The sequence below is a fragment of the Heterodontus francisci genome, chromosome 29 (genome assembly GCF_036365525.1).
Source record: "Heterodontus francisci isolate sHetFra1 chromosome 29, sHetFra1.hap1, whole genome shotgun sequence".
Taxonomy (NCBI): Eukaryota; Metazoa; Chordata; class Chondrichthyes; order Heterodontiformes; family Heterodontidae; genus Heterodontus; species Heterodontus francisci.
In genome coordinates this window covers 38,056,512-38,072,290 of record NC_090399.1, presented here as the reverse complement: position 1 = coordinate 38,072,290, position 15,779 = coordinate 38,056,512, and the positions used below count along the sequence as shown (strand labels likewise).

Genomic DNA, 15,779 nt, shown 5'->3' with positions numbered 1-15,779 from the left:
AAATAACAAATGGTAAGTCAGGACAGGGATAGGGTTACTAAGGAATAAACACGATAAACTCACAGGTAATGACAGTGGAATGGCAGAAATATGAAATAATTACTTTGCTTTGGGATTTACCAGGGAGACTAACAAGATGGAGATGACATTAGAGGAAGAAATCAAAAAGATATAAAGATAGAAAGGGAGGAGATAATTGATAAACTGATCAAACTTCGACAGGATAAAACCCCTGGTCCAGATGGATTGTATCTGTGAATGTTATAAAAAGTCAGGGTCGAGATAACAGAGGCTCGATTGCATGGATATCAAAGTTTATTGGAATTAGAAATTCATTAAGAGGACAGGCAGACAGATCATGTGATTCCTATATTTAAAAATGGTGATAGAATATGTCCAGGGAACAACAGACCAATGAGGTTAACATCAGTGGTTGGAAAGATAATGGAATCCTGACTCAAAGATAGAACAGAAAAACATTCAGAAACTAAAACTATAATAAAGTGTGATCAACATAGATTCCCAAAGGGAAGATCATGCTTGACCAACCGTATTGAATTCTTTGAGAAGCAACAGAAAGAGTAAATAAGGATAATGTCGTCGATGTAACGTTTTAAAATTTTGATCAGGTACAACATTGTAAACTTATGACTCGAGTCAGAACATGTGGAATGAGGGGACAAGCAGCAGAATGGATAACAAGTTGGCTTCGAAACAGTAAACAGAGAGCAGAGGTTAAAGCCAGTTACTCAGACTGGCAAAAGGTGGGAAGTGATGTTCCCCACAAGGATTGACGTTGCGAGACTGTCAGAGGGTCAGTACTGAGGGAGTGCTGCACTGTCGAAGGGTCCGTACTGAGGGAGTGCTGCAATGTCAGAGGATTAGTACTGAGGGAGTGCTTCACTGTCACAAGGTCAGTACTGTGGGAAAGCTTCACTGTCAGAAGGTTAGTACTGAGGGTTTGCTGTGCTTTCAGAGGGTCAGTACTGAGAGAGTGCTGCACTGTCGGAGGATCAGTACTGAGTGAGTGCTGCACTGCCCGAGGGTCAGCACTGAAGGAATGCTGCATTGTCCGAGGGTCAGTACTGAGGGAGTGCTGCACTGTCGGAGGATCAGTACTGAGGGAGTGCTGCACTGTCAGATAATCAGTACTGAGAGGATGCCGCACTGTCGGAGGGTCAGTACTGAGGGCCAGCTGCCCTGTCCGAGGGTGAGTATTGAGGGAGCGCTGCACTGTTGAAGGGGCATTACTGAGGGAGTGCAGCTCTGTCAAACTGTCAGAACTGAGGGAGTGCTGCACTGTCGGAGGTCAGTATTGAGAGACTGCTGCACTCTCGGAGGGTCTGTGCTGAGGGACTGCTGCACTGTTGGAGGGTCAGTTCGTGCTTTCTCTTTCTGCTCTAATCCAGTCACATTGTTTGCGAGCTCCTACCTTGCTTTGGGTTCGCGACCTCGAGTGATGAGATACTTGGCCGTGTGTGACCCTGCTTTGGATCAGCGGCATGTCAGGAGAAATCAGTAATTATCAATCCCAGATGGAGAACACCACACAATCTGAACACAACATCTGTACTGTGTACACACACACATCGAGTGGAGACTGTCCACCACTGCAAGAGGCTCCGAGAGACAAACAAACAGCTTGTTCATCTCCACCTCATCACCAATCAGACAAAAACTGACACTGAGACACGGGAGGAGATATTAGGACAGGGACCAATAGCTCAGTCAAAGAGGTAGGTTTTAAGGAGCATCTTAGAGGGGGAGAGAGAGGTGGAGAGGAAGAGAGGGTTAGGGACGGAATTTTAGAGCTTAGGACATAGACAGCTGAAGGCCCAGTTTCCACATGTTCCTGCTCCAGTATTGCACTTCTGGTCAGTGTGGGGAGTTATGGTCACTCCCAGTCAGTGTGGGGAATTATGGTCACTCCTGGTCAGAGTGGGGAGTTATGGTCACTTCCGATCAGTGTGGGGAGTTATGGTCACTCCCGGTTAGTGTGGGGAGTTATGGTCACTCCTAGTCAGTGTGAGGAGTTATGGTCACTCTCTGTTCACACCTACAACTGTTCCTCACTTACTCTCTGTTCACACCTACACCTGTTCCTCAGTCAATGAGGGATGAGGGAGGTTTGAGGGGAGTGGTTCGATCCGGACACAGAAATGGGCTCTGGGTCAGCAGGTCACAGGTCAGAGAGCATAGGTCATACTCACAGCCACTGGCTACAGTGTCAGGGAGGCTTGGAGAGGGAAACGGAAACACAAAGAGTTAGAGAGACGTCTGATTAACAATCTTTATTAATAAACACACTAATACAACCCATCACATGGAGTGTTCATGCGATCGACCTCACTCAAACTCACAAACAAAGATCTCATGGGGGATTCACATGCTGCATCCTCTGAGTGTTCCCACCAGCTCGAGGTGAGACCAGGTCGAGTTACTAAAGTGCTCATGTAAGGCGAGTGTGAGGTTAGTGTGTAAGTACGTTCCCACTACGTGTGATTAATGTGTAAGTGAGCAGGGTTAATACGTAAGGGGGTCAGTAATCACATAGACCCCTCCCCCACTGCCCATTAGTGTCACTCTCTGTTTCCTGATCTCGGGACATTCCACACACAGCAATGACCACAGATATCCCTCACAACCTTCACTTCCTGATCTGCTTCAGATATTTATTACACAGAGGCTTATTCTCCTTTCACCCTCCCCAGCTGTTCTCCAGATGTTCATCCAGCTGTTAACATTCCATTCACACATCAGTCTCCACCTCACTGCTGTCTCTGGATCTGTGTGCGTGTCCGAGTGAGATTTCATCACATTTAACCCATACGACTATTCTAACCTCACCCTCTACATCATGTCAGCAATTCCACCTTGTTCACTGACTCCGACATTACACTGAGAGAGGCTTCAAAATCCTGAAGGGTTTTAATGGAGTAAATAAGGAGAAAGTGTTTCCAATGGCAGGAGGGTCCGTGACCAGAGGACACAGATTGAAGAGAATTAGTAAAGAACCAGAGGGGGAGAGGAGGAGAATTTTATTTATACACAGCGAGTTGTTGTGATCTGGAATGTTCTGCCTGAAAGGGCAGTGGAAGCAGATTCAATAATAACTTTCAAAAGGGACTAGGATAAATACTTGAAAGTGGGATTAATTGGATTCTGACCCTCTGACAGTGCAGCACTCCCTCTGTACTGACCCTCTGACAGTGCAGCGGTCCCTCAGTACTGATCCTCTGACAGTGCAGCACTCCCTTAGTACTGACCCTCTGACAGTGCAACGGTCCTTCAGTCCTGACCCTCAGAGAGTGCAGCACACCCTTAGTACTGACCCTCTGACAGTGTAGCACACCCTCAGTACTGCCCATCTGACAGTGCAGCACTCCCTCAGTACTGCCCATCTGACAGTGCAGCATTCCCTCAGTACTGACCCTCTGACAGTGCAGCACTCCCTCAGTACTGACCCACTGACAGTACAGCACCCCCTCAGTACTGACCCTCTGACAGTGCAGCGGTCCCTCAGTACTGATCCTCTGACAGTGCAGCACTCCCTTAGTACTGACCCTCTGACAGTGCAACGGTCCTTCAGTCCTGACCCTCAGAGAGTGCAGCACACCCTTAGTACTGACCCTCTGACAGTGTAGCACACCCTCAGTACTGCCCATCTGACAGTGCAGCACTCCCTCAGTACTGCCCATCTGACAGTGCAGCATTCCCTCAGTACTGACCCTCTGACAGTGCAGCACTCCCTCAGTACTGACCCACTGACAGTACAGCACCCCCTCAGTACTGACCCTCCAACAGTGCAGCACTCCCTCAGTACTGTCCCTCTGACAGTGCAGCACTCCCTCAGTACTGCCCCTCTGAAGTTCAGCACTCCCTCAGTACTGTCCCTCTGATAGTCTCCCAACATCAATCCTTGTTGAAATTCACTTCCCATCTTCTGCCAGTCTGAGTAACTGGCTTTAACCTCTGCTCTCTGATTGCTGTTTCGTAGCCAACTTGTTATCCATTCTGCTGCTTCCCCTTAACTCCACATTGTTCTGACTTCCATCATGAGTCTGCTCTGTGGTACCTTATAATCTAGATTTATTACATCAACTACATTACCCTTTTTTACTCTTTCGATTGCTTCTTCAAAGAATTCAATAGAGTTAGCCAAGAATGACATTCACTTTTGGAATCTGTGCTGATCACACTTTATTATAGTTTCAGTTTCTGAATGTTTTTCTATTATATCTTTGAGTAAGGATTCCATTATCTTTCCTACCACTAATGTTAAGCTCATTGGTCTATTGTTCTCTTGACATGTTCTATGACCCTTTTTAAATATAGGAATCACATGATCTCTCTGCCTGTCCTTTGAATGAATTTCTAATTCTCATTCCAATGAATTCTTATATCTCTGTAATGGAGACTCTGTTATCTCTTCCTAACTTCATATAATATCCACCGAGACAATGCATCTGGACTAGGGGTTTTATCAACTTTAAGTTTGATTAGTTTATCAAGTTCCCTTTCTAACAGCATTTCTTTTTGATTTCTTCCTATAATATCATTTCCACTATATTAGTCACCATGGTAAATCCCGAGGCAAAGTAATTATTTCATATTTCTGCCATTTCACTGTCATTACCTGTGAGTTTATCGTGTTTATCCATTAGTGACCCTATCCCTGTCCTGATTTTCCATTTGTTGTTTATGTGTCAGACGAATACTTTACTAATTCATTTTATATCCCGTGATAATTTAATTCCGAAGTTTCTCTTTCTTTCCCTAATTGTTTCTTCACTTCTTTCCGAACCTTTCCGTATTCCCTTTGGAATCTACACTGATTATTCATGATTACATTCTTGGTGTCTGGATGTTTTTATAATAAAATGTTGTAAAAGTGAAACACTGGGAGTGGTGACAGTTGAAACAATCTGTAACATGGTGAGATTTTCAATGATCTGAACCTTTCTTTTTTCTGGCCTCTTGCAGCGGGCGCGTGTGATAACTTGCTGACACAGTGTGAGAATGGAGGAGTGTGTGAGGACAATGGGAGGTGTCTCTGCCCCGCTCCCTACACCGGCCTCCTGTGTGAGAAAGTCCAGTGCAGGAAGGAAGTGGGAGGATGTGTCTCCCAATCCCCCGGCCGGGAGCCCACCTTACACCGGGTGCTGCTGTCACTGACTGCACTGCTAACCGCTGCTAACGGCTGCCCGCTTCTCTGACCCACTTCCACCATCATGGTCGCTCACCGGAAGGTGTGAAGAGCGCATGGAGAATCCAGCATTTACTACGTCTCCGTTAAAACACACTCCCCTCCCCCGCAGTCCCGGGAAAGACAAACTGGAACTGAAGCCTGAGCCCAGCCACCCAGCCAGCTCGACTGGATCTCAGAGCCCGGAAGGAATGGGCAGTCAGTGGGAACTGGACTCTCTGACTCCCTGCAGCACCGAGGCAGCTGCTAATATTCATTCTCCAATCACCAGCCGCTCGTCCCATGTCCAGCTTTGGGACAAAGAAACAAAGAAAGGACTTGGATTTCTACAGAACCTTTCATCACCTCAGGACGTCCCAAAGTGCTTTACAGTCAATGAAGGACTTTTTCAACAAATAGCAATGTGATCATGAGCAGATAATCTGTTTTAGTGATGTTGGTTGTGGGATAAATATTGGTCAGGACACTGGGGAGAACTCCCCTGCTCTTCTTCAAATAGTGACCGTGGGATCTTTTACACCCACCCGAGACGGCAGACGGGGCCTCGGTTTAACATTTCGTCCTAGAGACAGCACCTCAGATAGTGCAACACTCATTCCCTCCCTCCTCCCTCCTCTGTGTGAGTAGGGACCAGGCCTCTCTGTCGGTGCATCGTGACCTGAGGGAATGTGAGGAGCAGTTTCGAGTGTCCCACAGCCTGGGCTTCAGTGAGCGTTGCTGTGTAATCCTGGTCACTGGGGTTTTGTGTAATCACTTCCCCCCCGACCCCCTCCTTATGAAATCCCACTCCTATCCTGGTCTATCCACGGAGGCTGCATCAGTCCCATGTGGGAATAATCCTGAGCAGTGATCGCAGTGTTAGTGCGTTTATTGATTGTTTTGTATTGAGATGAAGTTATTTTCTTCCAATCCCACAAGGTGTGATGTAGTTTTTGTGTGAATAGTGGTTTGTGTTGGTGAATATATCTGTCACTGTGGAACTCCCAGCGTTGGCAGCAATGAGACCATTTTCTTTGTCTGATTTTCCTGTGCACAGATTTCTCTGGAACTGCAATTTGCTGCATCAAAGAATCAGTGTTTCCAGCTCGGGAAAGTCTCCTAAGATCCAGCAAAGGCCTCGTCACTTTACACTGGATTACAATAAAAACTCCTGCATCAAGTGTCCTCGCCTCAGGACCCGGCTCCTGACTGTGTGAGGGAGGGGGATCGGCAGGGAGGGAGGGGAGATTGGTGAGGAGGACGAGGAGTTTGGGGCTTGGGAGGAGGGAAGGGGAGGGGGAGGGGAAGGGGAGGAGGTTGGGGTTTGCTGGGGGGAGGAGGGGAGGGCAAAAGGATTTTGTAATAGATACACCAGCTGTAATAGCCCAGTTAGAAGGCCAGGGAAGGATCTGCTCACACTATTGATCAACACGATTCATACCGCAGGCACTGGCAGAGGAGCTGGATGAGGATTCCCCTTTATCAGAAACTGTTAATGGAAGGACAGGCATTAACAAACTCTTCACTATCAGAGAGACAGAGACAGAGTCAGTGAGCAAGATACAAAGACAGATGGAGAGACAGAGGGAGACGTAGGGAGAGAGGGAGACACAGGGACAGAGGGAGACATGGGGTAGGAGGTTGCCATGAAGAGGGAGGTTGGCATGGGGATGGAGGGAGACAGGGGGACAATGAGAGTCACGGGTCGGAGGTTGGTTCGGGGAGGAAGGGAGACATGGGAATGGAGGGAGACACGGGAACGGAGGGAGACACGGGAACAGAGGGAGCCACGAGCTGTTGAGTGTATGATACACACAATGATCAATAAGCATGTGGTGTTCGTCTGTTCACTCGAGATCTACCGCGGAGGATGAGCATCACAAAAAGCAACTGACAGAGAGTGTAACTGAGAGAGGGAAGAGTGAGAGAGGGTTGGCGAGAGGTTGGGAGGGTAAAGGGAGGTGAGAAACGAGAGATTGAGAATAACAGTGAGACTGAAAGGGAAAGTGAGCAAAAGACAGAAAGAGGGAGAGAGAATGAGGGAGACACGGGGAAAGAGAGACAGAGAGGAGCAATTACCGCTCCTGGATTTCCAGGTTGGAGATGGTGTAGAAGTATTTGGAGACGTTCAGTAGGTCAACACTGGGATTAAGGAGGTTACAGAGATAGGGAGGGGTGTAGGGGCTGGAGGAGGTTATAGAAAGAGGGAGGGTTGAGGTAATGGAGGGATTTAAAAGCAAGGATGAGAATTTTAAAATCGAGGCATTGCTGAACTGGGATCCAATGTAAGGCAGCAAGCACAGGGGGTGATGGGTGAATGGGGTTTGATGTGAGTTAAAACATGGGCAGCAGAGTTTTGAATGACCTCAAGTTTAAGGAGGACAGAATGTGGGAGACCAGCCAGAAATGCATTAGAATAGTCGAGTATAGAGGTAACAAAGAAATGGATGAGGGTTTCAGCAGATGAGCTGAGGCAGGGGTGGAGTCGGGAGATGTTACAGAGGTTGAAATAGGCGGTCTTAGTGATGGAGTGAATATGAGCTCAGAAGCTCATCTCAGGTTGTGAACGGTCTGGTTGAGCCTCAGACAGTTGCCAGGGAGATGGATGGAGTCAGTGGCTTGAGAACAGAGTTTTTAGCAGCACCGAAGAGAAAGGCTTCTGCCTTCCCGATACTTAAATGGAGGAAATTTCTGCCCTCCCCGTGCTGGATGTCAGATAAGCAGTTTAATAATTTATCAACAGTGGAGGAGTCGAGAGAGGTGGTGGTGAGGTAGAGCTGGATGTTGTCAGTGTACATGAGAAAATTAACAGTGTGTTTTCAGATGATGTGACTGAGGGGCAGCATGTCGATGAGAAATAGGAGGGGACCGAGGATAGATCATTGGAGGACACCAGAGGTAACGGTGGGAGCAGGAAGAGAAGCCATTGCAAGTGATTCTCTGACTATGATTAGATAGATAAGTATGGAACCAGGTGAGAGCAGTCCCACCCAGCTGGATGACAGTGCAGAGGCATTGGAGGAGGATGGTGTGGTCAACCATGTCAAAGGCTGCAGACAGGTCGAGAAGGACGAGGAGGGAAATTTTACCTTGGGCGGCACAGTGGCGCAGTGGTTAGCACTGCAGCCTCACAGCTCCAGCGACCCGGGTTCAATTCTGGGTACTGCCTGTGTGGAGTTTGCAAGTTTTCCCTGTGTCTGCGTGGGTTTCCTCCCACAGCCAAAAAAGACTTGCAGGTTGATTGGTAAATTGGCCATTATAAATTGCTCCTAGTATAGGTAGGTGGTAGGAAAATATAGGGACAGGTGGGGATGTGGTAGGAATATGGGATTAGTGTAGGATTAGTATAAATGGGTGGTTGATGGTCGGCACGGACTCGGTGGGCCGACGGGCCTGTTTCCGTGCTGTATCTCTAAACTAAACTAAACTAAAAGTCACAGAGGATGTCATTTGTGACTTTGATCAGAGCTGTTTCAGTACGGTGACAGGGGCAGAAACCTGATTGGAGGATTCAAACATGGTGTTCCGGGAAAGATGGCCATGGATTTGGGAGGTGACAACAAATTCAAGGGCTTTCGAGAAGAAAGGGTGTTTGGAGATGGGGCGTTAGTTTGCAAGGCCAGAGCGGGTCAAGAGTTTTTTTCGGAGAAAGGTGATAACTGGAGATTTGAAAAAGAGAGGGACAGAACCTGAGGAGACTGAACTGTTAACGATATCAGCTAACATGAGAGCCAGGAAGGGACTCGGCCCCGTCCATCCGAGCACAGCGAAGCTGAGGCCCCGGGGCTGCCGGCTCCTGTGCCGAGCCTGACCCCACTCCCTCACCCCAGGTCCCGACTCCCTATCCTAGTCCCTCAGCTTGTCCTGATGCAAATCCCCCCACACACACAACACCGTCTGACTCAGAGAGAGAGAGAGAAAGGGAGACCGCAGTGACCAGGTGGGGGGAATCGAAAGGAAACGGACTCAATAAAGTGTCTCCAGAAAAAAAATCATTCATTCCAGAAGATTTCCAGCATCTGCAGCATTTTGGATTTTGTGAGAATGTTTTTGATTTTGTTGCAGATGTGAGGAGCTCAGAATCGTACCAGTGGAGACGAAGGTGAGATTATGGCTGCTGTTTCCCCTCCTGTCCTGCAGGGGGTGGTGTTAGTCTCTTCCAGCCCCCACTCCCACCGCTGTGGGTATTTTCACATTCCCAGCGATTCCTGCTGTCATTCAGTTGATGGAAGTCTGGGGATAAATATTCCATTCATGGACTGGAAACACTGGGACCTGCCTCTGGGCTGCTCTCAGTTGTTTTGTTTCTTCATTAATTGAATAATTGATGTAACTGGATATTTCACTGCACTCTTGACCTGCTCTCTGAACTTGGACTGAGTCACCACATAAATAAATGTGTTTGTGCAGCAACTTAAATTCGACAGCATCCATCCGACTTCTTTAAATATATAATTAGAATCAGAATCGAAGTGATATGCGATTCCAAAATAATATAAAACGTACACCAACCACAGAAGTATGAAGTTGCCGGATATGGTGAAGAGTAAAATCACAGACTTCCTTCTGCTGTCCATCTCTGGGTCACTGTGATTCTCTCCCTTGCTCTGACCCCTCAGTCCCTTACGGACTTGACTGGCCACTAAAATGTGTCTGACTGTCAGAGCGTTGAGCAATAGGATTAAAGCAAATGGAATCAATGGGGTCAAAACCTTCACAAACTTTCGAAATACCACCCATCCGGGCTCAGTATAATAGCTTTGCTTTATGTAACAGAACCACGGTACATTGTCGATTATCTCTCCGGGTTCATATCTAAAGTAGATGGGGATGTTTTTTGAACAGAGCAGAATGCAGGTTGTTGCTAGAACCACAGCCGCAGTTTTCTCGGTGCAATATTTTGTTTTCAGCTTCTGGCAACAAATGGCCACAAATCGATCAAAGGTGAAAGTGACGGTGAACCAGACAGAACAGTCTATGGCTGCACGAATCAGGGCATGGATAACACTACACACAGGGGTGATGTCCAGGAAGGACACTGGAAAATAATAATAATTGATCTGCAACAGAATGACCTCAGTGATGATGACCAGTAGATCCGCTGTTGCCATGGCCACCAGGTAGCGAGTGGTGCAGGTGGAGAGGCCGCACTTTCCCCGGGACAGGATCACAATCGCCAGTAAATTAACTGTAAGAGAGAGAAGGGAAAAGAGACTGGAAATTACTGATCAAACATTCTCCGTGTCTGACCCAGACAGAAAGGGCAGGGTTTTAGTACCAAAAATGGGGGAGTTGGTGGGGGGGGTCAGAGGTTAAATTAAATTTAAAAACTCAACCCAAACCCCCACCAATCTTCGATTCGCCCACTTCCAGGTTTAACGGAGTCAGGAAAGGGGACGACAGACAACCGCTCCCAGGAGGCAGGTTGGTAATTTAAATGTTTGAACGAGGCTGGAAGTCTCTGATTTAATCTGTTTTACAAGTTTAACTCTGTCCGCCCGGGTTTCCCCGTTATACCCCACCCACAGACAAAGACACCTGTGATTGGCGATAGGAACAGATGTTCCTTCCGGCATTGGACCGCTCCCTCGGATCATCCCCTGCAGCCTGGGACCACACCACATCTTCATCACAAAAGGACCCCACCACTCCACAGGATCGGACTGCACCCCCACCGATAGGAACCACACCCCCCACCCCATTATGGATCAGACCGCACTACCCCCAAAAGGATAAGAGCATAACCCCAGGGATCGGGTCTCACCATCCCCGGGATTGGAACCCACCACCACCACTGGGATTGTACCCCCGTCCCAAGGATCAGACTCTCCTCCCTTGATGGGATCCCCCCCACAGTCTCAGAGCCCCAATTCCTGGGAACAGACCACCTTCGTTCAGAACCCCCAGAAAATCAGGTCCCCCCATTCTGTCTTGGATCAGACACACGCCCCGCTCGTTCCCCCGAAGGGGATTTGGGGCAAGCTCCAGGTTAGGAGACACCTCCCCGGGGTTAAGAATCAGACACACATCCACCCCCTCCCCTCCCAATTCTCCTCCGCAGACTCGGACCTCACCGCAGGATAGGAGACTCTTCCCCGTGGTTTCGGGATCAACAGACCAGCTATTAGAGGTGTCACCACTCTCTCCCTCTGGAGATGGTGATTGGACATCCCACGATATCAGGGATCTCCCCCAAAACACCGGGGTCAGCATTTAGACTGCCCTGGTCCTGAGGCCTGCTCCAGAGTCCGCCCTGCCTGACTGGAAGCCAAGCCTGTCAATCAGGCTGCCTTCAGGGCGGGGAACCTGTCAAGGTTAAAAGAGGCAGTCTGTGGAGTTAAAACACTGAAACTCCGCTCCCCACCTATGTCACTCACCCCTGTTAATATCCAGGAATAAACATTGGAGTCAAAACAAAATACTGAAACTGCTGTAAATCTGTTAAAAATAGGAGAATGTTGAAAACACTCAGCAGGTCAGGCAGCATCTGTGGAGAGAGAAACAAAGTTAATGTTTCAGGCTGATAGGCTTTAATCAGAACTGGAAGATATTAGAGATTAACAGTTTAAAACCATCATGTAGTCAGTAAAAAGTGGGGTAAAGGGGGAGGGAGGAAAGAACAAAAGGGAAGGTCTGTGATCGGGTGGAGGGCAGGAGTGATTCAATGATAAAAGGGATGATGGTGCAAGGTGAATGGGACAATTAAAGAAACAGAGGATGGGTCCAGATGAGGTGTAAATGGTTACAGCAGAATAACAGAGGGGGAGGGGAGCATGGAAAATCTGGCAAAGAGGAGAAAGCTCCACTGGCCTGGAAAAGTGATGGAGAATGGTGGGTGCACCCCAGGGGTGTGGACCAGCCTGCCGGCTGTGTACTAATAGGGGATCCCCACCCCAAGCACCAGCCCAGACCCCCTCCACTCCCAGTGACTCTGGTGTAGCCATCCTCCATTACCAGGAAAGGCCATCCCAGAAAGTGGGAGCAACAGTTATAATCTGAAGCTTTTATACTCAGTGTTGAGTCTAAGAGGCAATAAAATGACTCATCAAAAAATACAGTTCCTCATTGAGCTTCAGTAGAAGAGTGTAGGAGGTCAGAGATAGAGAGGTCAGAGTGGGAGTGGGATGAAGAATTAAAATGATGTGACCAGAAGCTCAGGGTCACACTTGCAGACTGAACGGAGGAGTTCAGCAAAGCAATCACTCAATCTGTGTTTGCTCCTCTCCCAATGTCCAGGAGATTCCATCGTGAGCAGTGAATACTGTTAATAAATTGAAAGAAGTTCAAGTAAATCACTGTTTCACCTGGAAGGAGTGTTTGGGGCCTTGGACAGTGGGAAGGGAGGAGGTAAAAGGGCAGGTGTCACACCTCCTGTGCTTGCACGGGAAGGTGCCTGGGGAAGAGAAGCTGATGTTGGGGGTGATTGAGGAGTGGATCAGGGTATCACAATGAATGGGGGGAAGGGAGGGGAACAGAATATATGTTTGGTGTTGGACTTAGCTGGATGTGATAGAAATGTTGGAGGATGTGTTGAATGTGGAGGCTGGTGGGGTAGAAGGTGAGGACAAGGGGAACCTTATCGTGGTTCTGGCAGGGAGGGAAGGGGTGAAGGCAGTAACATGAGAAATGGGAAGTCGAGGACGCTGTTAACCACAGTGGAGGGGAAACCTCGAATGAGGAATAATGAAGACATTTCAGAAGCACTGATGTGGAAGGTAGCATCGTCAAAACAGATGGAACGGACGTGGAGAAACTGGGAGAATGGAACAGAGTCTTTCCAGGAAGTCGGGTGGGAGGAAGTATAATCAACGTAGCTGTGGGAGTCGGTGGGATTATAGTAGATATTGGTGGACAACCAATCCCTGAAGTGGAGGTGGAGAAGTCGAGGAAGGGAAGGGAAGTGTCAGAGACGGACCATGTGAAGACGAGGGAGAAGTGGAAATTAGAAGCAAAGTTGATGTAATTTTCCAGTTCAAGGCAAAAGAAGGAAATGACACCAGCACAGTCATCAAAGTATCAGGAAAATATGTGAAGGAGGGGAGCTGAGTAGAATTGGAACAAAGAATGGTCCACGTATCCTACACAAAGGCAGCATAGCTAGGATGCATACAGCTCCCATAGTGAGAACATTTGATTGTGGAATATCCCAATGTTTACACCCGAGGTCCACACATCGACACTTTACAAGAGGAACCTTGCACAGGGATCAGGATCAGGAATCTGTGAGGGTTTTCATTGCCAGACCAGAGCTGATGAGGAAGAGAGGAATTCCGGTGGGAATGGTGAGCGAATAAAACAAAATGAATCCATTCCAAATGTGACTCTTGGAATGTCCCAGCAGGAGATGGTGGAGGGAAACTGGCTGGGAAACGGCCTCATGGTGTCTGTCTTCAAGATCCCATCCACTGTGAGTTTAAGGAGAGCCCAGGTTTACTGGACTTTGGAGCAGAGAGGAGCAGACTGACATGGACAGAAATGTCAATGGAATTCTGCAGCACAGCTCCGAGCTCAGAAGGAAGGAAGTCTCGTGTGTTGTGGGACAGTCGGGGCCAGAATGACCCAGTGGATGAGGATTCAGAGCCTGAAGAAGGGAGTGATATAACTGAGGGGAGGAACTAAACTGTCAAATAATAGATAATAAATTCAATGTAAAACTTCAAGACTGCCATGTCCAGTAAAGTTATGTCCTGTTCATAGCTTTAAACATGGACTGTATTCAAAATGTTCTGGAACTGAATTTTCTTTTTAAATGAACCACAATGGACATGAAAAGGCTCCATATGATGGCTGCCGATGGTCAGGTGACTTTTGCAATTTTGGTCTGGACTCAGAATTATCTCACTCCTTTGGAAAGTTCCTAATTGAATGACCATGGGTGAAGTGCTTCACCTGAAGAGACAAAACCAAGACAAAAGGTGACTTAATAGAGACATACAAGATAATCAGAGGGTGAGATAGGGTGGATAGTGAGAGTCTTTTTCCTCGGATGATGATGGCAAACACGAGGGGACATAGCTTTAAGTTGAGGGGTGAAAGATATAGGACAGATGTCAGAGGTAGTTTCTTTACGCAGAGAGTAGTAGGGGCGTGGAACGCCCTGCCTGCAGCAGTAGTAGACTCGCCAACTTTAAGGGCATTTAAGTGGTCATTGGATAGACATATGGATGAAAATGGAATAGTGTAGGTCAGATAATCGGCGCAACATCGAGGGCCGAAGGGCCTGTACTGCGCTGTAATGTTCTAATTCTAATTCTAATTCTAATTCTAAAACCAATTGTGGAATTCACACCTCCTGTTTTTTGTGGTCTGACCCAATGGACTTCTGGATTCACTGGCGGCGGGAATGATCCTGGAAAATTCCTCTGGGAGAGGCCCGCCACAGTCCCCGATGCTGGGAAGGCCTGGGCCCATATTACCAGCAGTGGTGAGGCCTCGGGCCGGTGCCCGTGCCACTCGGCAACGGGAGCCTAATTTCAATATTTAAAGATAAAAGTAAAATACTGCGGATGCTGGAAATCTGAAATAAAAACAAGAAATGCTGGAAAAACTCAGCAGGTCTGGCAGTATCTGTGGAGAGAGAAGCAGAGTTAATATTTCAGGTCAGTGACCCTTCTTCAGAGTTCACCAGAGTTCTGAAGAAGGGTCACTGACTGAAACATTAACTCTGCTTCTCTCTCCACAGATACTGCCAGACCTACTGAGTATTTCCAGCATTTCTTGTTCAATATTCAAAACGCTGCTTACCCCTGGTGCATTCTGCATCCAGCTGCCTCTTTGTCAACAATTTCGCAAATTCCAGTAAACGGGTTTCTCTCTCGTGCCGTTCCTGTTCCCAATTGAAAAAAACAAACGGGACAGAAGTTGCAGTGCTCAGAGCTTGTGACGGTTCGTCTTGCGAGACAGGTGTCAACTCTGCAGGCGTGTGTACGGAGTTGGGAGGGGGATGGCAGTACCGGGCGCACAACTCTGCATTCGTGTAGGGATATCGGAGCAGAGATGATATTACTGGGGGCACAACGTTGCATAAGTGTAGGGAGGTGAGTGGGGGAGTGTTTTAAAGGTGGCACGACTTTGCAGGCATGAAGGAACAACTATGCATCTGAACTCCGTAAAGAGCGGCACTCTGCACCTTTGAATGTTTGTGAGAGTGCAGGAGCAATGGCACTCTGGGAACCCTGTGTGTGGTGAGGGTGCCATAAACGGTAGGTGTGTAAAAGATGTGGCTGCTGGGCCAATTGATGCATCTGCTACTATCAGATTGTGGTCATACTGTGCCACTCTTGGTGGAAACTAAGACGGGCAATGCAACACCACATAGTTGATACATGAAAGCACCTGATCTACCAGTCAACATCAATCTCTTCTTGTTAGGTACCTTCGAAGAAGTGAAGGGATGGAGTTAAATTGCAGCTTGGAGATGGGGATGGCACACCCTATATTCATTGATCAGCTTGTCATGAGGATCCACAGGCAAAACCAAGAGGCAGGTGCAGCCCACGTAGAGGGTCCCAATTGAGAGCAGCAGCAGCCCCCAATGTGAACTTGGCACTATCGATCTCCGCGCATCTACAGGTCCCACATGAAATACCTGCAG

At 47.9% G+C, this 15,779-nt stretch overlaps 1 protein-coding gene across 1 annotated transcript; it reads right to left on the bottom strand.

Moving 5' to 3' along the window:
- Positions 1 to 9,501: 9,501 nt before the first annotated feature.
- Positions 9,502 to 15,210, bottom strand: LOC137345772 (probable G-protein coupled receptor 139; the record flags this gene model as incomplete). Its single annotated transcript, XM_068009028.1, has 4 exons — positions 15,139 to 15,210; positions 14,930 to 15,011; positions 14,475 to 14,652; positions 9,502 to 10,399 (listed from the first exon to the last, which is right to left on the bottom strand). Coding segments are annotated over exons 1-4 (1,230 nt in total), but the record flags the coding sequence as incomplete, so codon positions are not given.
- Between the last annotated feature and the right edge of the window lie 569 nt (positions 15,211 to 15,779).